At 43.8% G+C, this 25,619-nt stretch overlaps 1 protein-coding gene across 2 annotated transcripts in view; it reads right to left on the bottom strand.

The window, feature by feature from the left end:
• Positions 1-13,611, bottom strand: part of SGPP2 (sphingosine-1-phosphate phosphatase 2) — a 32,991-nt gene extending 19,380 nt beyond the window's left edge. Inside the window, exons 1-2 of one of the 2 annotated variants that reach the window (XM_053390014.1) lie at positions 13,296-13,611; positions 4,053-4,211 (exon numbers count right to left, since the gene is read on the bottom strand). In XM_053390014.1, the coding sequence (XP_053245989.1) occupies positions 4,053-4,211; positions 13,296-13,508 (372 nt within the window). In that variant the 5' untranslated portion in view covers positions 13,509-13,611. The remainder of the gene's footprint in view (positions 1-4,052; positions 4,212-13,295) is intronic. The other variant, XM_053390012.1, reaches the window with a different exon arrangement.
• Between the last annotated feature and the right edge of the window lie 12,008 nt (positions 13,612-25,619).

Raw genomic sequence — 25,619 nt, 5'->3', positions numbered from 1 at the left:
CCCAGCTCCTGCCCACCTAGCAGTTTGGAAGCACATCAAAGTGCAAGTAGATAAATAGGTACCGCTCCGGCGGGAAGGTGAACGGCGTTTCCGTGTGTTGCTCTGGTTTGCCAGAAGCGGCTTAGTCATGCTGGCCACATGACCCGGAAGCTGTCTGCGGACAAACACCGGCTCCCTTGGCCTATAGAGTGAGATGAGCTCCGCAACCCCAGAGTCATCTGCGACTGGACCTAACGGTCAGGGGTACCTTTACCTTTATCTTTAAAGACTGCGTTGCATCTTCTAGCCAAGTCAATGCAGTCAAATAAGATCAATAATGTAACTGGAAAACTGCATGGCAATTCATTCCATTTAGGTTACTTGCTCAGAACTTCAGTTTCTCATGAACGAAACCTGCTAAAACCATTTCTGTCATGTGAAGAATGAGGCAACATCCAAGTTAACATTGGAAGAAGCTGATGAAAGCTGATGAAGCAACTTCCCTATGAGGAAAGCTTGCAGCATTTGGGACTTCTCAGTTTAGAGACAAGGTGATTGGTGACACAATAGGAGTTGATAAAATGATGCCTGGCATAGAGGACGTTCACAGAGAAATGTCTCCCCCCTCCCATAACACTGGAACTTGTGAATGTTGGGAGATTTTTTAAAAAAATTTTTGAATGTTGGGAGATTTAAGACAGATAAAAGGAAGTACTTCTTCACAAACAATGGAACTCACTCCCACAGGAAGGAAGCCGCAATGGCCACCAGCTTGGAGAGCTTTAAGGGGAGAGTAAACAAATCCATGGAGGAGAAGGCTATCAATGACTCTTAGCCATGGGAGGCAGTAATGCTTCTGAATTCATTTTTGCTAGAAACTGCAGGGGGGGAGAGGGATCTGGGGCTCACATCCTGCTTGCATGCTTCCCACAGGCATCTGGTTGGCTACCGCGAGTTCAGGATCCTGGACTAGTTGGGCTGTTGGCCCAATCTATCAGGCTCTTCTCATGTCCTTATGAAATTGAGGTTTTCAAGACATTCCTGAAGCAGAGGATGTCAGGGCTGGTGTGAGAAAGCAGGTACATACCAAAATACTTTTTAGGTTTGTCTCCCCAAGTGGCAGACTTCATAGTTTTTGCTCTGGAATGTCATTATCTGAGGAGCATGCAGGAGTGCAGCAGCAACATCTCCCAATACCAGGCAGCGTGGAACATTGTTAAACACAAGTTACCTATAAATTCACTTTGTGTGTGTGTTAATTCTAGCAGAAATATAGTTTTCAGATGGAAGTCGCTACTGCATCGTTCCCAGTACTTAAACGCTGTGATATACTAACAAGCCTAAAAATGCCCCCCCCCAAATTAGAAACCTAGAAAGCTGCCATAAACCAAGTTAGACCATCAATTCTCCTAGCCTGGTATTGTCCACACAGCCTGGCAGCAGATCTCCAGGGTTTCACGCTGGATTCTCTCCCAATGCCACGTGGAGATGCAGGGAATTGAACCTGGAACTTTCTGAATGCAAAGGAGATTCTCTACCACTGAGCCACAACTCTACATGCTTTTTATCATGCAAATTAAGCAACTGGCTTGCCTGTGTGTTAACCAAAGAATGACCATTTGAATGCACCCAGCCTTGGGAAAACTATTGAACGTACCTATATATTATCTCCAGCATGCAGGGAATGAAAACAATGTCTATTTCTAGCAGGGAGACACTCTCCTTTGGACCCAGAGATATTGCCTAAAGTAATGCATCTTACTCAAAAAAAATGGAGCGTATTGGTCTCTCCCCCTCATCTTTTCTGTTTGAGATTTTCCAAAAAGCATCTGAACTACAAGGGAGAGGGAGAACAGACTCCATGCATCAGTTTGGTCTTTCTTAGTAACACCCAGCAGGCTCCAGCAGAGGTCACTACTACACACAGCTGCAAAAAGTTTTAAGTTTATGTCAAGAATTATATTATTAAGCAGCTTCAAAATATGGGCATGAATATGGATTTTGGAGAATGAATACAGAGCGGGGGGCAAAGCTCACTGTCTGCTTTCGGTCGGTTATCCCAAACTGTTCAGTGTCCACTTCTGATAACATCAATGACAATAACATTTATTTATATCCCATCTTCCCCCCCGCCCCAGAGCAAGACTCAAGGCGGCTTACACAAACTGAAACAACACAGATAAAATACAAAAGGCCAAAAATGTATATAATAGCTGAAAAGTAATTAAAATCTAACAGAACTTAAACCTTTTAAAATATAGATACCAAAAACAGTACAGCACAGCAAAGCCATTTCTTAAAAAAACAATGCAAAAAAACAGTTCCCAAAGGCCTTTTGGAATAAAATAGTCTTTGCTTGCCAGCGGAAGGACAACAAGGAGGGAGCCAGTCTAGTTTCTTTAGGGAGAGAATTCCAAGGCCTGGGAGCAGCCACTGAGAAGGCCCTTTCCTGCATCCCCACCAAGCGCGCCTATGAAGGTGGTGGGACTGAGAGAAGGGCCTCACCCAAAGGATCTCAGAGCCCAGGCAGGTGAGTATGGGTGAATACAGTCCCTCCAGAAAGCCTGGGCCTAAAATTCCTGAAAAGCTAGCAAGTCTAAAATCATCGATGAGGGAGAGCCTGTGCAACCAACTGGTGTGAGTACTTCAACTTAAAAAGCAAGGTGTGCCAGGTTCAGTTCAGCTAAAGCATATGAGGGCCAATTTACACTGTCTGTCACTGAGGTGGGTACAGCTGCATGGGACGATCATATGATCTCCATTTTCATGTGGCAAGGTGGGTTTGTTTGTTTGTCTGTAGAACATGGAGCGTGGAAAGCATTTCAGAGATGTGTAAATTTGCAACAAGCGTTAACCCATGTGAAAACTGAAGCAATAAAATGGCTCGGGAGTTCTGTAACTGAGTGTTTTATTGCCCCGATTCACTGAGGGAGGTCTGGGCACAGAAACAGGAATCCTTGCCAAGTATTCCCTGCTGGCTTTGACACAGCGCAAAAGAGGCTGCCAATGCACACAATTTATCTGCCCAGGTGTCTATCAGGTGTGTGTGCAAAGTTCAGTTGGTGGCTAGGGCTGTTGCCTTCAACAGCGCTCACCAACCAACCATCTCCTGCAGAGGCATTGGACACACACTGTCGGGGGTGAATATCAATGAAGGTAAGCTTTACCTTTTCTCAAAAGGCTATTCAGTGCTGGTGCAAGAATGCCTGTACAGATTCTTGCATCTACTTCACAATGGAATCTTTGGGTTGGAGTTGAAAGTGTTGAATTGGTTGGTGCCATGTTTCTTTTTTATGGCTTCAAAGCAATATATTAAAACCATGGAATGGCCTCTCATATAGGGCTGATTCAAAAATCAGCGAAATAAGTGCCACTGACTAATTTTGCACTACTTGATACCAAACAATGTTGAACTTAAGGATGTCCACCACAACTGTACAACCCCCCCCAAAAAAACCGCACACAGATTTTCAAATACTGCAAGAGCAAGCAGTTATGTTTGCTAAATTTTTATCCTGGTGTATCCCTAAACAGTATGAACACATGCTAGGAATCAATCACCAACTGGATGCAATACCAGTTGTGTAAAGTGTGACACTTGTACATTCCAAACTGGGGACAAGAACTTTGAACTTCAGGCGAAACTTTTTGAAAAATGAATTTAATACAAAAATTAAAATTGCATATAAATCAAGCTCAGCCTATAAAATAAGTACCGTTTTTTAATGTTGCCTTTTTAGAAGGCACACTATCATCCTTTCTGTTTCCAGAGTGGTGGACATGCTATTATGTTGCAGTCAAAACAAAAGCATGTATTGTGGTATCTTAAAGACCAACCAATTTTATTATGGTATGAGGTATTTTCATTGACTAGAATCCATTCCCTTTAGATGCAAGATGAAGTAGAGTCTAGTCCAAGAAAGCTGTTAGTCTTTAGGGTGTCCCTAGATCTTTCGTTGCTAGAAATGTCAAAAGTTATACAGCTTGATTGGCAACCAGAAAGCTAGAGAAAAAACAGCTGATAATGTTACAACAACTTTAACATATGTAGTAATAATCCGAGCAATACTTACAGACCACATAAGTATCAGCCTTCTGGCAACATAGGGGTTAATGCTCCAGTAACTGAATGGGAGGAATGTGATGTAGAAAACCTCTTGACCCATTGCAGCGGAAATCCTGAACAGGTAGTAGTAGAAATAATTCTTTACAACGTATTCTTGTGAACAGTCCTAAGAGAAATTGTTTTGTAAAGGTTAATATGTTTTGCTGAAGAGAAACCAATGTTACTTCGCCACTCTAACAGCCCTCCAGAAACTAATTTGTTATTCAAATGATCTCTTTGCATGTGACATTTGGGTCCTCATGTTTTAACACATGGGTGCAATGCATTTCCTGCCTAACTGGCCTTTTTTAAAAATTGAATTTGTTAAAAGTGTCTTTTAACCCACATTTATCTATTACATCATGCAAAACAAACAAAGCTGGTAATGCACCAAAAAATTTAAAAGCCTAACGTAGCTCAAGAAGTAACAGCCTGCTTTTTATTTGCTCCTAAGCTAAAACCAACTAAATAATAAGCAAATAATGAATCAAATCCATGTTGTACAAGATACCATGCTGATAAGGTATTGTTCTGAATACAAGAACCAAGACACCATAATTTAATCTGTCCCTGTGATCAGAACAAAAACTTATAGAGCTGATTATTTAAAACCTCAGACTTCATTTCATTTTGTTTGCAATATTATCTAAATGTTACTATATCACAGTGAATGGCACACAATGAAAATCTTCTTCCCTGGACAAGACACATGCAACCAGTATTTATCTTCTCAACAGAAAAGTGTTTTTCTAGTCTGAGAATACCATTAACACCCACAAATCAACGAAGTTCTTATGTGAGTGTTGATGTGTGCAGGCAGTGGGGGCAGAGGACAGGATACAGCATTTCCTTTAAGTTTTCCTTTGCTTCTCGTATGGGGTGGGGGGAAGCTGTTGGTTGGAAAACAAAAGGAAAATCTCCACTTAGGCATATGCCTTCCCAAACAGCCAACTGCTCTCAAAGGACAGGGGACACCTTTCTAAGGTGGCATAGTTGCAAAGGCAGATGCAGACATCTTACTCTCAGTGACTGAGACAGCAGACTGAGCATTTGCTCACTGACATCCTTGCCTCCCCAAGGCACTCTAAAGAGGGACAAAATTGCCAGTACAAAAAGTAGCATTCTTGCAAGTTTTGCAGGGCATGTGGCCAGGCACTTTTGAAGACAGGAAACCAGATTGGGTGGAATTCTGGCCCAAAGCAGGAAGCCAGTTCTTGGGTTCTCAAGGCCAAGCTAGATGTGATGCTTTTCATTTTTCATCGTCACTAGATCTATTTGTCACCGGACAAAAGACTCCAGGATACAAGATTTAAAAATCAATATAAAAGGTAAAGGGACCCCTGACCATTAGGTCCAGTCGTGACCGACTCTGGGGTTGCGGCGCTCATCTCGCTTTATTGGCCAAGGGATGTGGCCAGCATGACTAAGCCGCTTCTGGCGAACTAGAGCAGCGCACGGAAATGCCGTTTACCTTCCCGCCGGAGTGGTACCTATTTATCTACTTGCACTTTGACGTGCTTTCGAACTGCTAGGTTGGCAGGAGCTGGGACCGAGCAACAGGAGCTCACCCCGTCGTGGGGATTCGAACCGCCGAACTTCTGATCGGCAAGTCCTAGGCTCTGTGGTTTAACCCAGAGTGCCACCCGCATCCCAGCTTTCGAATATAGCCATCAACAATTAATGAAACACTTATCCTGCTGAGGATGATATAAAACAATAACAAACAAAGAAACATGAACATTATATAGGCCAAGATAAGAAAGACATCAGACAGGAACCACAAAATGGTGACTTCCCCATCAAGGAAGTAGGTGTGAGTTAGGATTTATGTCAGGAACATGGAAGGGGGGGAATAAAGATCTACACTGAGAACAGGGGGGCACTCAAATCAACCTTACCCAATGGTTGAAGTGGGAACCAAAGGGCATCGTGGGAAGGGGCCCACTCTGAATCACACCCAGGGGGTGCAGAGCCCAGGAGCCCCCACCATTTCCTCCCAAAGGGTAGGATGAGACCAGTAGAGCCTCCTATTCACCAAGAAGCCACCAGGTAGAGGCATCATTGTGGGGAAGGTGTTGAAAGGGAGGAGACAGATCTAGTCTGCAAGGAGCATGCCACAGCCATAGCTGCCACCACAGGAGTAGCAGCAAGAGCTGCATTCCTTGAAGGCCATATTTGCTGCTCCTGTGAATCCTTCCACCTGAGGAAGTCACCTCTCTTGCCTCATGGATAGGTCGCCTCAATTTTATTTAAGTGAACAAGCTATGCAAATCTGATGAAAATGGGGGGGGGGGGAGAGAGAGAAGCTGTCCAGCCAGAAACCAAACAAATCCATAGTTATGAAATACATCGTGTGGGGAAGTTCGAACCACATAACTTAATTGGCGTTAATGATATTTTCTTCCTGCTTGATTTTCAGAGTGATTTCCTTCGAGGCAACTCCATTTTTGATACTTCCTTTTCATTCCAGGCAACAGCACCACTTCATCACAGTGTTCATTTCCTCGCATAATATTTACACAACAAGTTATTTTACACAACGAAATGGAATAAGCAAATAGACTGAAGACACTTTTGGGGCACGACTTCAACAGGGGTAAATTCATCTGAACTGAACTCTGAGGTCAGACTGGGTAAGCAGCCTGAACAACAACAACAAAACGAGTAGCGACAGCAGCTTGTTTGGTAAGGTCTCTCTTTTTGTACGATGGTCTGAAGCAGCGTCCGCTAACCATGTGTCTTCCAGAGATTTTGAAGCACAACTCCCATCAGTCCCAGCCACCATGACTGTATACTCCAGTAACTCCAAGCACTGGAGGTAGGACTGGGATAGATCCCTGCCTGAAATCCTGGAGAGCCACTAGCAGTCAGTGTAGACAATACTGAGCTAGATGGACCAATGGTCTGATTCAGTATAAAGGCAGCTTTCCATGGAGGAAGGATGCAGGCATAAAGTTAAATGGAAACAGGGCCCTGGGAGCAGCAAACTGCCAGCCAGTCTGGTATGGTGGCTGTTCAAATCTCATTCAGCCACAAAGCTCAGTGTGTGACTTTAATCCATTCTTCTCTCAGCAAAGTCTACCACTAGGAATAGGTGAAACGGACAATTTTGATCTCTCTTAGTTTCTCTATTTTCTATTCTTAAGTTCAGTTATTTACATTTTCACATCAGTTTGTGATTTTTTTAAGGCTTCTTGAAAATTCATCAGCATTTAAGTGTGAATTTCTCAAAATAAACATTTTTTAAAGCAGTTTAGCCTAATATGCACATTTTTGCAAGGCAATTTCCCTCAATACAATGCATTTTTGAATGTTGTTTTCATTTCATGCACACTTTAGCGTGGAATATGTATTTTTGAACACACTGCTTGATGGGAACACTGCACTGCAAAATTCAGAGTAGTGCAAATTTTGAAAGATGACTGTGCTTTGGTTCATGCATTGCTTGCAAACAGTTGGTTCATGTATTGTTGCTGAAAATTGGGTTGGTTTGCCTTTAAAAGCAAAGTGAATTTCTCCCTCATCTCTACCTACCAGGGTAAGAACATTTTGAGGGCAAAATGTGGGAAATTATGTACAGTAGACCATCCCAGGTTGCTTGCAGAAAGGGCAGGATGAACACGCAATAAATAAATAAAAATGTGTGCATTTTTAAAAGATGCACACCACTTACAGGCATAAAACACCTCTAAGCAGTTTACAAAGAACATTGGGCAGAAAGCTCAACAATGGTCAGAGAGGACCTGGATACAGAAGTATGACATGATGAAAGGACAGATGGAAAATATGGGAGGATGAGAAGCGGTGCAAAAAAGGAGAGAGATGGAAAACAATAGGCTGTGGGGAAATCCCACAGAACCTAGGGACAAGAGGAGTTGTGTGTGGTTAAGATAAAGGTGAAGGGAAAACAGCTAAAGAGCAGGGCAGCTGTGTTGGCAACAAGTTTTTAATGACTTCTGTGAATAGCCTCCAGATATAAGCACCTTGCCATCATTGGCAGCGATTAAGCCTTTCTGTTTTCTTACTCCAAGAAGCATGTAGGGAATGCTCTCCTATTCTGATGCACATCAGTTATCCTGTAACATTATCCTGGACCAGCTACAACAGGACTTTGAGAGCAGCTTAAATCTCTGATGGGCAAAGAGCCACACACTGTACCCAGGGCTGCACCTAGATACCTGCAACTTGCAAGCTTACCTCCAGCTGTCACTGGATATTACAACAATTGTGAATCGATTGTCCTTCTTCCTAAGAGGCTGTGGCAGTGTAGATGAGACCGTTCCCTGGTATATTTCACAACCTGTTCCCATGAAAAGCGATGTGAAAACAGGACTGCAGGCACTCTCAATGGCACAGGTCTCCCACAAGAATGAAAAATGTGTGCATTCAAGGCTCTGCTCAGGTTCTAGGCAGCAGACACGTATAAACTCACCATCCCTGTATTTTTCCAGAGATGTTACATGGATGTTTAAATCTAAATTCTTTGTGAGACTCCCATAGCAATCTAAAAACGGTTATACTTTACTGAAGGACGCAAGTGTCTTAAATTATTAAATTTCCCTTATGAAGTATTAAACACATGATCTAGTTACAAACAGTATTCAGTTGAGCTCAGCTCCAGATGTGGGAGGGACAGTAATTTCAAGAATAATTTTCAAAAGACATGCTAGTTTTCAATGCACAGCGACTATTTGTCACCACGGAGCATTCCAAAATGTGATTCCCTTCCATTTAGGAAAGTCTGTGTGCCACAAAATTCTGCTGCATCAGTTTATCAGATCTGGCTCAGCCTTCTTCTAAAGCAGAAGATTATAACGTGTGGTTGTAAACCAGATTTTTTCTTCATGAACACATGCATTTCTACACAAATACCCCTACCTGTTCTGCTTTCAGCAATAAACATACTGCCATAAAACTTCAAACCTGCTCCTCCTCCTTACCTTTCACCAGCACAAGAATTGCAATATTGTATTGAGTTCCTATAGTTTAATACCCAACTGAGGAACATGATTCGACAATACTAATCCTCAGCATTCATTTAGAGCTTTGTATCTTCAAAGGGTTGTACAACATTAATAAATTAAGCTCACCTACTCTAATGTAGCCATCACCCCTATTTTATGCTGAAAAATGAGCTGCTGAAGGCAAGTAAATAGGTGTTTTCAGATTTGGGATTAGAATTTGAGTGTTACTCGTAATCAGACCCACACAATGCACAATAGCCAATCCTGACTCTACTTAGTCAGGCTTATTTTTTAAATTAACTATAATTTGTGTGCCAAATTAATATTGTTCTGTAAAATGCTGAAGGCAATGCAATCCAAAATTAAGAGTCTTTCAGATATTATGGCCTCCAGGATTTGAAATACATTAGCTCTACTGTGCAGTTACCAAATGGTGCAGAGCTGAAGGCAAGTAGGATTTTAGCATACCTTGCAGATTTAATGATTTTGAAATCATGTAAAAGTGGCAGCTAGGGTCTTAAGACACCTACAAGGCAACGCCAGTTTCCCATAACATAAGCAGACCCTATACAAGATCTTGCTAGATTTTAAGTGGAGAACTACCTTTCTGGGGGCCAAACTAGATGCAACAGTGGCAGACACAATCACTTTCATGCATCTATCCATAATTATATCTATCTAATTATAACCTCAAAAGGGAGGGAGTTGAATCATCATTCCTGAAGTCAATTGTCCAAACCCAAAGCCCAGCACCAGAAATGAACCAGGCATGGAGAAGAAACAGAATTGGATTCTTCCAATCAGCTGCTTACCACACCAGAGGAAGGAAGGGTAGAATTATTCCCCACCTCCTTTTGACAGGGCCCAAACTTTCTCCATGAACCGCAGCATTCAGATGTGAGTGCCTGGCTTTTCTAAAAGAGAAATTAAGTGACTCCCCATCTTTTTCATGGGGAACCATTGGCCCTCCAAATGTACAGTTACCATCATCCCTGGCCACTGGCCATGCTTGTGGGGGCTGATGGGAGATGTAGCTCAACAACACCTGGAGGGCCAAATGTTCTCCACACCTGCATTAGAAGTTTGCTCTTTGGAGCTGCTCTGCGTAGATCTAAGCTAATGTGTTGATTGAGGGAAGGAGGGAGGAAAAGCATCTTGGAGAACGGGTGGGGGAGAAACAAAATCTGCACACCAGCATATAGTATGCGTGTTATATATTTAAAAAGCACATGTGCAGGACAGAGTAAGTGGAATGGTAGGAAATAGCAAGGCAATGGAGATCTTTAAGGTGGAAAGAAGTTTTTTTATTGTTCCCATTATTCTGAATATGAAAAAGCTCATTTATCCCACTAGAGCGTGAATGAAGAACCTTTAACCCTCCCAGTGTTGTTGGATGCTAACTCTCCTAAGCCCCAGCTGACATGGTCAAGGATGAGAGTTGCAGACCATTGCCATCTGAAGGGCCATAGAGTCCCCATCCTGGCTGTAGACAAGGGTTTCCCAAACTTGGGTCTCCAGCTGTTTTGGGGCTACAGCTCCCATTGTCCTCAGCTAGCAGGAACAGTGGTCAGGGAAGATGGGAACTGTAGTCCAAAAAATAGCCAGAGGCAGGGAAACTCGGCTGTAGGTCATATAGCCAAAATCATTCGTTAAATATATCAAGAAAATTCCAATCTAGGCACAGGGGGATAAATATTATGCAAGAATCTCATCAAAGCCTAACTTGAAAACTCATATTTCCTCCCTCAGAGTGAATATACATTTAAACAAACAAGTCACTTCCAATAACAGCTGAGTTGCTGTTACTACTGTGCTTTCCCCGTCCCTGTTGTGCTCTCCCATAGTTAGTTTTTTGTGGCAAATCATAGTTTGCCATTATGTGTGAAACAGGAAAATACCATAGTTTGGCATTTTGCTAGGAGATGACCATTGGAGCCATTCATTAAAGCTAATTCAGCAGCGGGCACGGAGACAGATTAATTTTCTTCAAACATCAGATAAGTAAAGCATTACAGTGCAACTAGATTACATTACTTCTTACATTCAAAAGGTATACAAAGAGAAATAGTATGACAGTTGCGACTATAACTATTGACGCAAGGGTTTTTCACATCAGAATAAAGACCGGCTTGCTTGGATTGGATTGGAGAGGATCTGAAAGGGAAAAAATGGGAAAGCTATGGAACAAAAGAAGGGGGGGGGAGGAAAATGAACTCAGTTCAGGAGGAAAGTAGTTGGTTGAGTAGTTGGTTTATTATAAATAAATTAATAATAATAATATAATTATCTCTAGATAGGGCTCAGAATGTTGCCTGCTAGGACACTGAAGAGCTGAACTTGGCATGAGACAAGTTCCTGTGTTCCTAAGAAGGAACAACAATAGCACAAGAAAGAAAAATTAAAGCTGCAGCCCTAGAAGCACTTTTCTGGGATCATAATAGGACCTGATTCCAAGGAAACATGTATGTAGGACTGCACTGTAAAGTGCAGAAGCAATAAGCTGGAAACAAATAAGATAATAAATTGAGCATGGGAGGCCAGAATACAAAGGGAATAGACTTTTGGTACATTTAAGTGATAGATCCCTGCTCAGAGACCTCCAGCCTTTTGAGACAAGAGAATAAACAAATTGAAGTGGTCAGATATTACTAGCTCATCTACAAAGTCCACCTGAATAGTGAAGTATTTTATAAAAGTCACACACGCCCTCTTTAGCAGTGCTATGCAGGTAGCACACTTGAATCTTGGTGCATCAGTGCCCACACAATCAGAATTAGTTTGGGTCTCTTTTCAACAGAGTTCAGTTTGGGCACATCATGATAGCTATTATCACAGAGTAGTATTGTTTCTGTTTGTGCACAATGGTCTCCATGGAATTCTATGACATAGTACTGTGAGGGGGGAAGATCTCTTAACACTTAAGCAGCCTTGCCATGCTCAAGGGAAATGTTACAGTTTCAAAGAGTAAGCCAACATTACCTTATCAAGTTCCTCCTTGAGTTATTAAAGAATCATTCCAGTCTGGTGGTACAAAGGAAATCAATGGCTAGGATACGAAGGTTACTTAAGGAACTGTATAATAGGAAAGATTCTCAGTCCTTACTCTTCCCTATAATCCCCTGTGATCTCCCCAGAAGTATTGCTTTGGGATCAGCGGAGCCTTTAAACAATCTGGGGTAAGGGCTAAATTGGAGGAATTCCTTTAAAGTTAACATCTTTTGATCCAAGCCAATAGGTTTATGATGTCACAATATCTGAGGTTTATTATAATTTTCTTCTGACATCATAGAAGTTAATCAGTTCTGGGAGCAGGAAGGAATACAATGTTCACACTTTCAGTTTTATTGAAGGGTGGAGTCCAATTCTTCACCTAGTTTCTCACTGAAAATGCCATCACCCTACCTATGTAAGGTCAGATTCAATTCTGTCACACTAGACCATGATTTTGTACTTTATGTTAAATGAATGCACATCAGCAACTCTTTGGAAAGTGTCAACTCATTCACAAATTCTGAAGCAAGTATCTCATCACCCACTAGTCCTTTTGGGGGGGGGGCGGTTATCCTATAATTACCCAATTTGCTTTTATTTAAAATTAACCTGAAAAATAAAGCAGCCTAGGAAATTCGCTAGATGTTAAGTCAGGTAGGTATAACACTGCCAAATTCTTCTGCAACAATCTCGTTCCGTGATATTGCAGGGTCTGCCTTCCATATCTGTGCTCTGCCATGTCAACACGAGCGCAGCACAACCGAGGTCGAAGGCTGCGGTGCTCGGCTTGAAATGAAAAGCGTCCTGCACAATATCTTCGGCTTTCCCTGATGTCCTAGACTTGCAACTCAATTATTGCTGAGCCAAGGAACGGGGGCTGCAGTTCTTTCCTCTTCCCCTCCCTTCCTCCTCCCTTTAACCTTCCTCACTTGAACAACAGGAAATCCATCTGCCTGCCGCGAGAAAAAGAGGGGGGAAAGGAGCGAGATCGTGGGGCGAGAGACCCGGACAGGGGAAACCTGCGCAAGACCGCGAAGAGTCCATTTCCTCGGGACAGCAAGCATTCCGCGCGCTCTCGCAACCCACCTGCATTCAAGGAGGTGCCATTTCCTCCGTCCAACGTGCCAAGCTCCTTATCTGTCTCTAGGACGCGCTTCTGGGTCAGAGGCTACAACTTGAGCCCCGGTACCTTTTCCTCTCCCCCTCCCCGCCGCTGTTTCAATTAACCCCTTCCTCTCCCTTTGTAACTTTCTTACCTTCCAGCCGTTGCTGGCGGCGCCGGGGGCCGGAGGGTGGGCGCGCTGCTTGGCCGGACTGCTGCGCCCATTGGCGACGTCCCTCGCGGGCAGGTGGAGGGGGCTGCCGTTCCCCACCTTACCGGCCTGCTCCGCCCCTCCCTCGGAGGCCGGGAAGAGCCCGCAGCAGCGCTGGAAGCGGGCCACGGGCTGCGAGTCCAGCAGGCAGGCCATCCTCCTTCCCGGCGGCTGGGGACTCGCTTCCCCCGCCCAGGCGCGGCGCGCAAACACAGCCCAGCCCGGCCGGCCGGCCACCGCGTTGCGGAGGAGCCAAGGAGAAAGGGCGGGGCTCCGGGCGCCCCGCGGACAGGTGCAGGCGGCGAGGCCCCGCCCACCCCTGGCCGCTGCCCACGACCCTCCTTGCCCCGCCCCGCCCCGCCTTGCATGACGAAGGCGGGAGAGGTGACAGGGTGATCTCTTAGTCGGACAGGAGCGCAGGAACCTGCTCTATGTGGAGCTGGAACCAATGCCATCAAACCCAGCCAACTCCACACCTGCCTGCCTGCCCTATCTTCCTTGGGAAATACTGCAAATGATCTTTCTTCTGGCTATATAGAGCATCTGCTCTGGTGGTGGTTAGATGTTGGGCTGAGACCCAGGTTCAAATCGCCACTCCGCCAGGGGAACTTGGACAAGGCACTGATTCTTAGCTGAACGTGCCTTCAAGGCTGTTACAGGGACAGAGGTGTACCTCAGCTCTTGTGCCCTTGGCAGTGAGCTGTATCGGCACCCTGTGGCATCACTTGCACCCTTGGCAATGAGATGTATCGGAGACCAAGGACCAGAAACCCCAAAAGTTTCCTTCTCACTGCCTTTCGCGCTCTGCCAGTGACTTCCTCCATGCAGAGACGGTTTTAGGGCAGTACAACTGGTTCAGCACCACTGGGCGCTACGCTGCAGGGGGCGCTGTGACAATGCTGTAGAATGGAGCGTGAGAGACAGGGGCACCGAATTTTAGTACCACACAGGGCACCGCTGAAATTTGAGAGCCTAAAGTCCACAGCCGTCAAGATTGGGTCTGCTCTGCTCTGCCTTTCCTCCTCCTCTATCAGTCTGTCTACCTGCCTCCCAGCCTTCCTCCTTCCTTCCACTCACTGCTTTCCATTCTTCCTCCTTCTGCCTTTCCTTTCCTTTCCTTTTCCTCCTCTGGCAACTCTTATTACTCTCTCCCTCTTTCTCCCCTCTGAGTCCACTCACACTTCTAATAGCACTGCTGGCCAACTGAGAAGGAGGCCCCACAGAGCTGTTGCTATGGCCCATACCAGTGACTGGATTCCCCCACCGTGGCACCTGGAGGAGCCTGAAAACCTTGTCCAGATGCCCAGAGCAGCAGAAGGGCAGTCCAGGCAGTGTGTGGATGGGCAGGCTGGCTTCTAGCCACTCTAAGCCAGAGTGGAGAGGTTCGATTTTTGTGCCCTCCTTGGGCCTGGGCCTTTGGCGAGGGCCAACCAAACCAACCCCTAGGTGCAACCTCTGTGTGAAGACAAAGAGGAGGGATTCAGGGACATACTGTCCTAAGTAATCCTGTGCACTCAGAAGGAAATCATTTAACGGTTTGGTTACAGCATAGTGCTCATAATGCCAAGGTTGCAGGTTCGATCCCTGTATGGGACAGCTGCATAATTCTGCATTGCAGGGGGTTGGACTAGATCATGGGTAGGCAAACTAAGGCCCGGGGGCTGGATGCGGCCCAATCGCCTTCTCAATCCAGCCCGCAGATGGTCCAGGAATCAGCATGTTTTTACATGAGTAGAATGTGTGCTTTTTAAAAAAATGCATCTCTGGGTTATTTGTGGGGCATAGGAATTTGTTCATTATTTTTTTTCCAAAATATAGTCTGGCCCCCCACAAGTTCTGAGGGACAGTGGACCGGCCCCCTGCTGAAAAGGTTTGCTGACCCCTGGACTAGATGATCCTCCAGGTCCCTTCCAACTCTACAATTCTATGAGTCTAAGTTTAGTGAGGCTTGCTGCCGTGTAAGTTGTATAGGGCTGTAGCCTTAGTTACTGAGCATAAGAAGGAAGTGCAATAGAAATGTAACCAACAAAATCAGTGGGTGTGCTAGGGCCGAAGAAAGCTACTGAATCCAGGTAAGAGACTTGCTAAATTTACAGCATGAGCCAAACCGTTTCTGCTCAGATTCCCCCTTGAATTCAAGGTAAGTGGAGTTGGGACTGCAGCCTTAGTTAAAGTTCATTCACTAGTATGTATGAGTTCCAGTGTCTCAGCCAGAACTGGGAGAGGTGCTGTCCAATAAGTCTGACACAGCTGCGTTACATCTGCCACTTGGGACCCACATACAGCAGTGCTTTGTATCGCTATGCTCATCTTGAAATAATAGGATCACCTTTCATTTGTCCTGGCTGATTAAGTAACATCGAAAGCTCATCAAGTGGTGCTCTGAGTCTATTGCTGATTTTCTAGAAGAAGTCGCTCTTTCCTTTTGCAGGTGCTACTTATCTGCCAGCCTACTTTGGGCTGTGCAGCTGCTTTAACTGGGGCTAAGCAAGACTGCAATGCAGATGCGCCTGTTTACAGAATACTGCTCTCAGCACAGCCTGGTGCCCTCATTTTGATGCTGTTGTTTTTCCAAAGCTTTGTGCTGTGCAGTTCACTGTGGTCCTGGCATTCTGCCACACAGAATAGAGAGGGCCATTGCTCAAAGCGTAAGGAGAGACCCTAAGGTCCAACTCTATTTGCAGCCATACTACTGCCCCAAAGAAAGCTCATTCACACAGCACCTTCCCACTGATTAAGGCTGCGATTCTATTCATGCTTTCCTGGGAATCCCATGAAATTCTGTGGGCTTACTTCTGAGTACGCTTGTATAGGATTGGACTGTAAAGGTGCATAACCCAGAGGACAATGTGCCACAACCAAGGAAGCCAAATAAATATATAAAAACATCAATATGCCTGTAGAACAGACAGTGCCAATTAACACAAAAAAGTCTTGTGTTATATGCAATTCCTTTGAAATAAATTCAATATTTTGCTGACCTTGCTTTAGGAAACCAGAGTTAACTGAGTTTAACTTAAGCTTAATGTGAAATTATTTAGTATGGTATTGCAACATAAATGCAATCAGGACACTCCAAGAAGCATTAATTTAAAATCATGGAACATTAAGTATCTGATCCATCTTCTTTTATATACATTTTTGTGTGTGGAAACTTTGCAAAGACACATTACAGACATTTTCCTAGAAACCTCAGGAAACTTAATGCCCCTCTTTTTAAAATATAAAAACAACAACTCCAGCCCTTTCCCCAACAAATCTGTTTGTAAAAAGGAGTACCCACAGAATGGCCTGGAAGTAAACATCCTTCTACTGTTGGGTTAAGCAGGTTTAGCTCTGCAAACTGCCTGAAAAGAACCCCCTCCAACCATATACAACTCACTCTGCTCCCCTTAGAGCAACATTCCCCAACCTGTGCCCTCCAGGTGTTTTGGACTACAACTCCCATCAGCTGCAGCCAGCATGGCACCAGGTTGGGGAATGCTGCCTTAGAGGGATCCAAGTTGTGAGTGGTGGTGATCACGACAGCAGAAAAACCTGAAAAGTCTGGTTTCTGCAATTCTTGGAAAACAAAGCCACCAGCATTTCTTATCCCAGAGGGCTACTTTCAGATCTCTCTCCCTGTATAAGAACCAGTTACGTAACTATAGTGGACAGAGCGGCAGACACAGACAGGATGGAATTTGCTACTTGGTCACATATTTGCTGAATAATCATAGGAACAGGAAGCTACCATTGATCTATCCAGCTTAGTACTGTTGATTCCAATTGGAAGTGGCTCTTCAGGGGCTTAGAGAAGGGTCTGCGCCATCACTTCCTACCTGATGCTTTTACATCACAGGTGAGAACCCTGCTTCTCAGGGGCCACAAGTTATTTAGGCCTCATTGTATTTAGCCTCAATGTCTCCTGAAGCTGCCCCACTCTCACATCCTGTCAGAGTTCCTTCCTGTGCAATTGCTCCTTTCTATGTAATTCAGAACAACTGGAAAGGGCAGTACAGTGGTACCTCGGGTTACATACGCTTCAGGTTACAGACTCCGCTAACCCAAAAATAGTACCTTGGGTTAAGAACTTTGCTTCAGGATGAGAACAGAAATTGTGGTCCGGCGGTGTGGCGGCAGCGGGAGGCCCCATTAGCTAAAGTGGTGCTTCAGGTTAAGAACAGTTTCAGGTTAAGAACGGACCTCCAGAATGAATTAAGTACTTAACCCGAGGTACCACTGTATTTTATTGAATAGAAATAAATCAATGTTTGCTTTTTGAACTTTTTTTTCTTGGTTGCAAGACTTTGGGGGAAAGAAATAGTGCCCCATCTATCTGAGAACAAGTTGGTAGGTGTCTGTGTGTGTAGCACATTAAAGTCAGAAAGGATTCCTCACCCCCACAGTAGCTGTATGGTCAGTTGTATTGGAGAAAAAAATCGAAATCCTCTGGATGCTTATTTTACTGTAACCTTTTCCAACCCAGTAGAGCTTATCTGCATAGACCTGAATAGGACTGGGAATTCTAATCTGAAGTAAATTTGAAGCAGGGCGATCCGTTATTTGGGATTAGTTCATCAAAAAAGGTATGTCTTTGCTAATCAGCAGCTCAAACTCTGCCCACCAGCTGGCATGCAGCCCTTTACAAATTAACCCCTGAGGGGATGCAGCCCTCCACAAAAAGTAAAGTTCCCCACCCCTGCTTTAAATAGATATCAGGGATTAAACCTGCATAAAAAACAGTGTGCATTATCACTAAACTATGGTCCATCGCCTTGGCTACTCAGTCTCTCTCAGCCTCACCTTCCTTATAAGCTTGTTCTCTTTCCAAATTATTTTTATTGGTTTTCACACTATTATAAACAAACAAACAAACAAACAAACAAACACATAAGACAAAGAAACATAAATCATAGCCTTATTTAAAATTACACTTATTAGCATTGTTAAGTGACTTCCTTGCATCCCCTTGGTTGAATTTCATTGCATATCCTTTTAACGGTTTTCCAAATCACAATTCTTATAAAATTTAACTTGAACATTAACATCCTTAAATCTTCACATTATGAAATTAAACATATTAATTCATCACTTAACATATATAAAGTCCTAAGCTAATTAAGTATCTGCAAGCTGTTTTGAGTTAATTTAACTTAACATATTTAACTAGGTAATCCTTAAATTTAATCCACTCTTCCTGATACTCCTCGTCTTTCTGGTCGCGGACTCTTCCGGTTGGGCTTATAAGCTTGTTCTCAAGATGAATGGGGAGGGGTATAATATATACTACCCTCAAGGATAAAAACAAATAAATATGAAATGTCACTCAGTATAGTTAGAGGACTAGGCACGGTTAGCGAATAAATGGGGCAGGTCCACACCACACATTTAAGCACCTTCAATACACATTTCAGGCATGTGATTCTCCACAAAGAATCATGGGGATGGTAGATTTCTCTTCACATAACTACAATTCCCAGCACTCTTTACAAACTACAGTTCCCATGATTCTTTGGGGAAAGCCATGTGCTTTAAAATGAGTGTTGATTATGCTTTAAATGTATGGTGTGGGTTTGCCCAAAGACCCTGTGTTCTAACCTCTGATGCTGTATTTTCCAGGGGTCATGATAAAGGTGTATATGATGGTACAGTTCCCATGATTCTTTGGTGCTATATTTTCCAGGAGATATGTTAGAAGTGTATATGATGGTGCATGCTGTGTAGAAAGTGGACAGGGTTGTTGTTTCCCCTCCCACTCTCTGGACCATCCAACCAGATGGAATGTTGGAAGATTTGGGAGAGACAAAGAAAACAAACTTCTTCAAGCAACACTTGGCTTAAGCGGTGGAATTTGGCTTAACCCACAAAAGGTACTGATGACCACCAACTTGGGGGCCTTTAAATGAGGATTGGACAAATTCATGAAGGACAAAGCTATCAATGCTTACTAGCCATGATGGCTATAGTACCTTTACATTCAGAGGTTGTTTGCTTCTGAATACCAGTTCCTGGTCCCACAAGTGGGAAGACTGGGAGGTTCTCCAAAGTATCTCGTTGGCCACTGTGAGAAAAGGATGCTGAAATAGGTGAGCCTTTGGTCTGACCAGTAGGCTTCGTCCTACAGGTTTTATCTGTTTCTTTTATGACTGTATCCAATGGGCAGAGGATTCCAAGTGCATGGATCTTAGTCATGTCCACAAATTCAGTGGGTCTACTTTTGAGCATGACTTTGTTGAATACAACCTATAGTTTGCAAGTCTGTTCGCAAGGGGAAAATCACTCTTTTGATTCTGAAATTAAATGATGACTCAGAACAGGAAATCAACCTATTTGCTGTAATAATTAGGATGCAGGTTTGAGGAGCTCTCAAAGGTTTATATATCATTGCACTTACATGCCACATTTCCTCTAGAGGTTCAAAGTGGCATACGTGTTTGCCCTGTCTCTCCATATTATCCTATAACAACCCTGTGACGTGGGTTAAGCTGAGAGGTAGTGACTGTCTCTGGGTTACCCAGTGAACTTCATGAGTGAGTGGAGATTTGAACGCTGGTTTCCTAAGTCCAACACTCTAACCACTACACCACCCTGGCTTACCTCAGATAGCAGATGACCACAGCAGTATGAATTATACAGACTACTTTGTGCCCGCTTTTTATAGTTTAAGCCCCCCAAATTAAATCTGTTCTTTAAATAGTTTTATTCAGTTTTTGCTTTTTTGATCTAATAGTTACTGGGATATTTTTAATTTTGCTCATTAGCATGCTTATTTTGCATTTGGCATCCACTTCTATTTCAAGGTACCATAAGAACAAAAGAAGTGAATTTTATTGTGAGGTAAACATATCCTGTGAAATAGTAAAAAGGGTGAGCAGTACAGCAGCTGCCTGCTGCATATTTATCTGCTTCAGATAGAAGCAATTAACTTTCCTGTTTATGTGGTAAGTAACCAGATAATACTATGTAATTATGTATGATTTGCATTGCACGAAATGGTACGGGTAATTTCCATTGAAGTTTTGCAGGCCATTTAAAATAATTAATCTCCTCCAAATTGTTTTAATGCTATGAGGAAGTATGGCTGGTTGAGTTTTAACACAATTCTGGGGGAAAAAAAGACTTTCCAAAGCAATTCCCCCCTCAATGTGCTCAGTGATACGGTTGCAAAATAATAATTTTAAAAGGTAGGATGGAAGCAGTGGAAGTAGCAATTGTCTTAACCACAAAAGCGAAAACATATTTTACAAATTCTTCCTACGCTATCCTGAGCAATGGTGAAATAATAGGATTCGTTACCTTTTTAAACCTCATCCTTCCTTCCAAAATCATCTTCAGTTTTTTAATCCAAGGAGAAGTGTTTCTCGTATTATGCAGAAGCAGCTGTGTGTTTGCTTCTGCATAACAGTTGCTCAATGGTAGAACATCTTCCTTGCATGCAAAAGGGCCCATATTCAATCCCTGGCATCTCCAGGTAGCACTGTTAGAGCCCCATGTGAAACCCTGGAGAGTCATTGCCAGTCAGTGTAGAAAGTACTGAGCTAGACAGACCAATGGTTTCATTCTGTATAAAGCATCTTCCTTCCCACGTTGCTATGTAACAACAACAACAACAACAACAACAACAACAACTTATTATTTATACCCTGCCCATCTGGCTGAGTTTCCCCAGCCACTCTGGGCGGCTCCCAATCAAGTGTTAAAAACAGTACAGCGTTAAATATTAAAAACTTCCCTGAACAGGGCTGCCTTCAGATGTCTTCTGAATGTCAGGTAGTTGTTTATCTCTTTGACATCTGATGGGAGGGCGTTCCACAGGGAGGGCGCCACTACCGAGAAGGCCCTCTGTCTGGTTCCCTGTAGTCTGACTTCTCGCAATGAGGGAACCGCCAGAAGGCCCTCGGTGCTGGATCTCAGTGTCCGGGTTGAACGATGAGGGTGGAGACGCTCCTTCAGGTATACAGGACCGAGGCCATTTAGGTTCCTGTGATATTATTTGAAGAATGAAAGGACACTCGCAAAGTCCGCTTGGCCACCTCATAGGTAAGGTAAGTGCATCAAAGATCCTACACACTAGTAGGGATGGGAGGAGAAATTTGAAATAATTTGCATTTAAAGCCAAGCCTCCCCACCACCACTCAAGTTGGAGCAGAATTCATGCACAGGTCATCAAAGGTTCAGACTGAAATCAGAGGACAAAAAATGCCAAACCTGTTCCAAGTACTTGATACATGGATTCTTCTCTGTTGGAGCTGGGATAACAAAGCATCTGGATGATTAAAATTTTTTTTGATTGGTCCAGGGATGGGTGTGGCTTAAGGCTGTTCACCTCTCTAAGTCCCTAAAGCAACTGGGGTAAGGAAGTCTTGTAGAACACTGGAGAAGAATGCAGTGGCAAGTTGTGTTCTTCTTCTATGCAATCCAGTCTCCATGATTGCTTCAGCGGCAAAGAGTGGTTGAACCAGGACCTGCTCATGGTTCATTGCCACCTGGAGAGAAGGACAAGATGGCACCCTAGCCGATTCCACATACAGATGAGTAGCTGAATCTTACTTCAGCACTGGTGATGGGACAGCGTCCTACCCCACACCTGAGAGTAACAGCTTATTTTAGGGAGTTCAGAGGGAGGCTGATGACAACCCCTTTCCTCCATAACTGCTACCTGAGACAGCTTCCTTACTCTATCAATTGATAGGGCCGGCTGTTGGTTGATCAGACTTGGATCATCATCCTCTTTCTGAACAACCACAGATGAGCAAGACTCAATTGTAGACGAAGCTGTTTGAAATAAGTGCACAGCAACTAAAAAACTTAGCCCATGAGGGGTGAGGAGTCTCTGTTCTGTTCTTCTCAACCAACAACAGAAAGCTCCTACCCTGCTCAACCCCTCTATTTCTCAATTTCTGCATCCAGACACAAGCAGATGTTCATGCAAATAATGCTATACAAAGATGTTCATACAAATAAGATTTCATTGTTCAAATTCATGGATGAGACTGGCTCTGAAACCATCATATGATCCAAATACTTCCCGCCTCTCTGCAAAGCTAGAGTCCTCTGCCTTGAATTTTCTCAGCCTATTCATAACAGTTTTTGGAGATTTTCTCTGGAACATATGGAGCCAACTGCTTTCTGAATTAAGAAGACAAATTGTGGGAACTGAGAGCCCAAATGACAAATGTTTCCTTTGCATGTTTCTCCAGCAAAGGTTGCAATGATATGCACAGCCAAGAGCAAATGAATACTTGTTTGGATGAATGAGAAAATCTTATGGAAAAGCCGAGGCCATCATGAATTGGAAAAGCAACTGAGCTATAAAAGGTTTTATTTTCAGGCTTTCAAAAATAGCTCAGTACTGAGCATAAAGGGAGAGAATGGAAAGTCAGGCTCAGCTGCCATTTGTAAAGTTTAAGCAGTGGAATGAATGAGACAGTACTGAATAATATATATGGAGGGCTTATGGGAATATTGACATATTTAATCCTTCTTCCTTTGCAGTCACAGTTCTTTTCCTGCAATTCTAAATCCAGTTAGGTGTGTGCACACTTGTGTCCCAAACATGGGAAATGATGCCCAAAAGCAGTTTTAACTATAAATTATTCTGGAATATGCATGTTTATAGACAGAAGCAGAAGTTCATCATGTAGATCATTGCGAGCACTTAGGACTTGTAATATATGGGATGAAAATACCGAGGTAGCCATTATACTCATCACAAGGCAGTTATGCCCCTTTTCTCATTCTTGGAACTGTGAGTAAATATCATGAATAAAAGATAAGGAAGGTTCCCCTTCACCACATAAACTCTAGCTGTGGTCAAGTCATGCAGTCAAGCAGCAAAAAGGCAGAATATAAATGAGTGGTTCCTCAATCCCAAAAATATCTTCCAAGAGTGTCTGATGTCTTCCTTGGTTCACAGTAAAACACTGTGGTGCAATGGTTAGAGTGTTGGACGATGACTTTGGAGATCAGGGTTAGGATCCCCACTCAGCCATGAAGCTCACTGGGTGACCTTGAGCCAGTCACCATCTCTCAGCCTAGCCTACTTTTCAGGGTTGTTGTGAGGATGAAATGTGGAGAAGGAGAACCGTGTAAACTGTTAGAATTCCTGCTCCATGATTGCAGTCATGGGATTGTTGTCTATCACATGACAGTGTATGTTTTGACTCCACAGAGTGGGAAGTGACAAAGACACGATGTTTGTGTTACTGTGTTCCGTGAAGTAAGACTATTGTCCTTTGTTCTTTTTCTCTTTGCTGTCTGATGCTAGAGAGAGACGGAGCCATGTTGCAGTGCTCCGTGTGTGTTTATATGTAAATACAGTAGATTAGCCAAAATGCTGAGTTGCTGAGGTCTGTTACACAAGCTGCGAAGACTTTGTGGATCCCTAAGTGTGCTGGTGTCTGTTGGCATCGGTCGCTGTGATGTTCGGGCTGAAGAAAGCTTATGAAGCTCCTGAACGAACGACCAGGAGGGAGAGAACATGCCAGTCGGACATGTGTCTCTACCAAGGTCCTACTCGACTGTAGAATGAGCTCCTCACACAAACAACCTTGATATTATTGGAAGATAAAGGTGGTATGTGTGTGAAATAAATAAATTGCTACAAAATAAATCAAAAGCAGAGGCCTCTCTGGTTGATAAAGATTTATTTCTATCTGCCTGCATTATGTGCAGAAGAGGTGAGACGGCAAGACTCTTTCCACTGGCTCAGCTGGGACCAGCAAACCACATGACACATCCCTTCCCAGAAGTGTCTACGTGAACTGTGCACCTCAGAGAGAGACAGCAAGGCTCGCTGCATCAGCTTAGCTAGGCATGTGGATTTGCTTTATTTTAGCCTCCTGTCCGTACCTATTCAATGGTAAGCTGCCATGCCTAGCTCTGACCAGGGCCAGACACTGACGCCTCAGAGAATGAACCAGGCACCCTGTGGGTCAAAGATCTTGAGAAGAAGGAAGGCCCCCTAAATCCAATGCTGAGCATCCCTTTCAGTGGCTTTCTGGGTTGATATCCAATGAAGAACCCCAGGAATTGTCAGAGGAGGAGATGGAGCCATTCGCCAGTCCCCGGGCGCCAGTGTAAAAAGCTTTGGTTTGGGTTGAAGAACAATGATGCAGCATACACCTTCAGCCCCAGAGTCATCGGCCTACTCATGAGTAAGAAGTCCCTGGTGCTCCTTTGCTGCCAGAGGCTGTGGTTGGGGTGTGGTTGTTGAGGTGGGAATAGTAGCACATTCAATCCTTCTTCCTTTGCAATCCCGGTTCTTTTCCTGCAATTCTAAATCCAGTTAGGAGGATACGCCCTGGATCATGCAATAAGCCATTTAAAAAGAAACAAACCATGTACTGTATTAAGAAAATAAAAGGACGGAAAGTGTGTGTTGTTCATTCCTGTTATGTGTAGTAATGCGCTTCTCATTTCCCCAAGCAATGAAAAGCCCAGAGTTAGCATTACAGGATTTTATTTCTTTCTCACTTTGTGTCCCTGAATCTGCTCCAGAGGGTTGGAGAAACCCAATAGCATATTTAGGGTGTGTGTGAAGAAGTTACATTGCACAGCTAGAAGTGATTGTACAGGCATAACCATTTAGTTTAAAACCGCCCACTGTTTCCACATCAGATTCCCCGAACAGTAGGATTCCTGCAGCCTCCCAGGCTTTTTACAGTCCAGCTAAGAACATAAGAGGAGTTTGCTGGATCATGCCAGTGGCCTATCTAGTCCAGCATCCTGTATTCACAATGGACAACCAGATGCCTGTGGGAAGTCCACAAACAGGACCCCAGCACAAGAGCCCTCTCCCCTCCTGTGTTTTCCAGCAACTGGTTTTCAGAAGTTTCAGTGCGTCTGACTGTGGAGGTAGTGGCTAGTAGCAATAGTTGGCCTTGTCCTCCATGAACCTGTCTAATCCTCTTCGAAAGCCATCTAACTAAAAACCCAGCTGCTCAGATTCAAACTCCCATCAAACTGTTTCTCTGCACCTTCCATCTTCCAAGCCTACCAACCACAAAGCAGCATTAATATTCTCTCATTAAAGTCCACAACCAATGAAAAAGAGAGCAAAAGTAGCTGCATTAGGCTGAATTAAGAAAAGAATTCCAAAATGCGCAGCTAGGGAATATCTTTCTTGGGAATGTCCCAAATATCCCTAAAATGTGACAAGTTTTCACGTTCTCCAGATCTTATAGTTAGGCAAGATGCTACACAAGAAGGGGGAGATGGGTGTAAAGCTGGTGTTGCATCCATGAGATCAGTTTGTAGATTTAGGCCCAAGAAGGAGACAGTAGG

Source organism: Podarcis raffonei, chromosome 5 (assembly GCF_027172205.1).
Source record: "Podarcis raffonei isolate rPodRaf1 chromosome 5, rPodRaf1.pri, whole genome shotgun sequence".
Classification (NCBI taxonomy): domain Eukaryota; kingdom Metazoa; phylum Chordata; class Lepidosauria; order Squamata; family Lacertidae; genus Podarcis; species Podarcis raffonei.
This window is presented reverse-complemented; position numbering and strand designations above follow the sequence as displayed.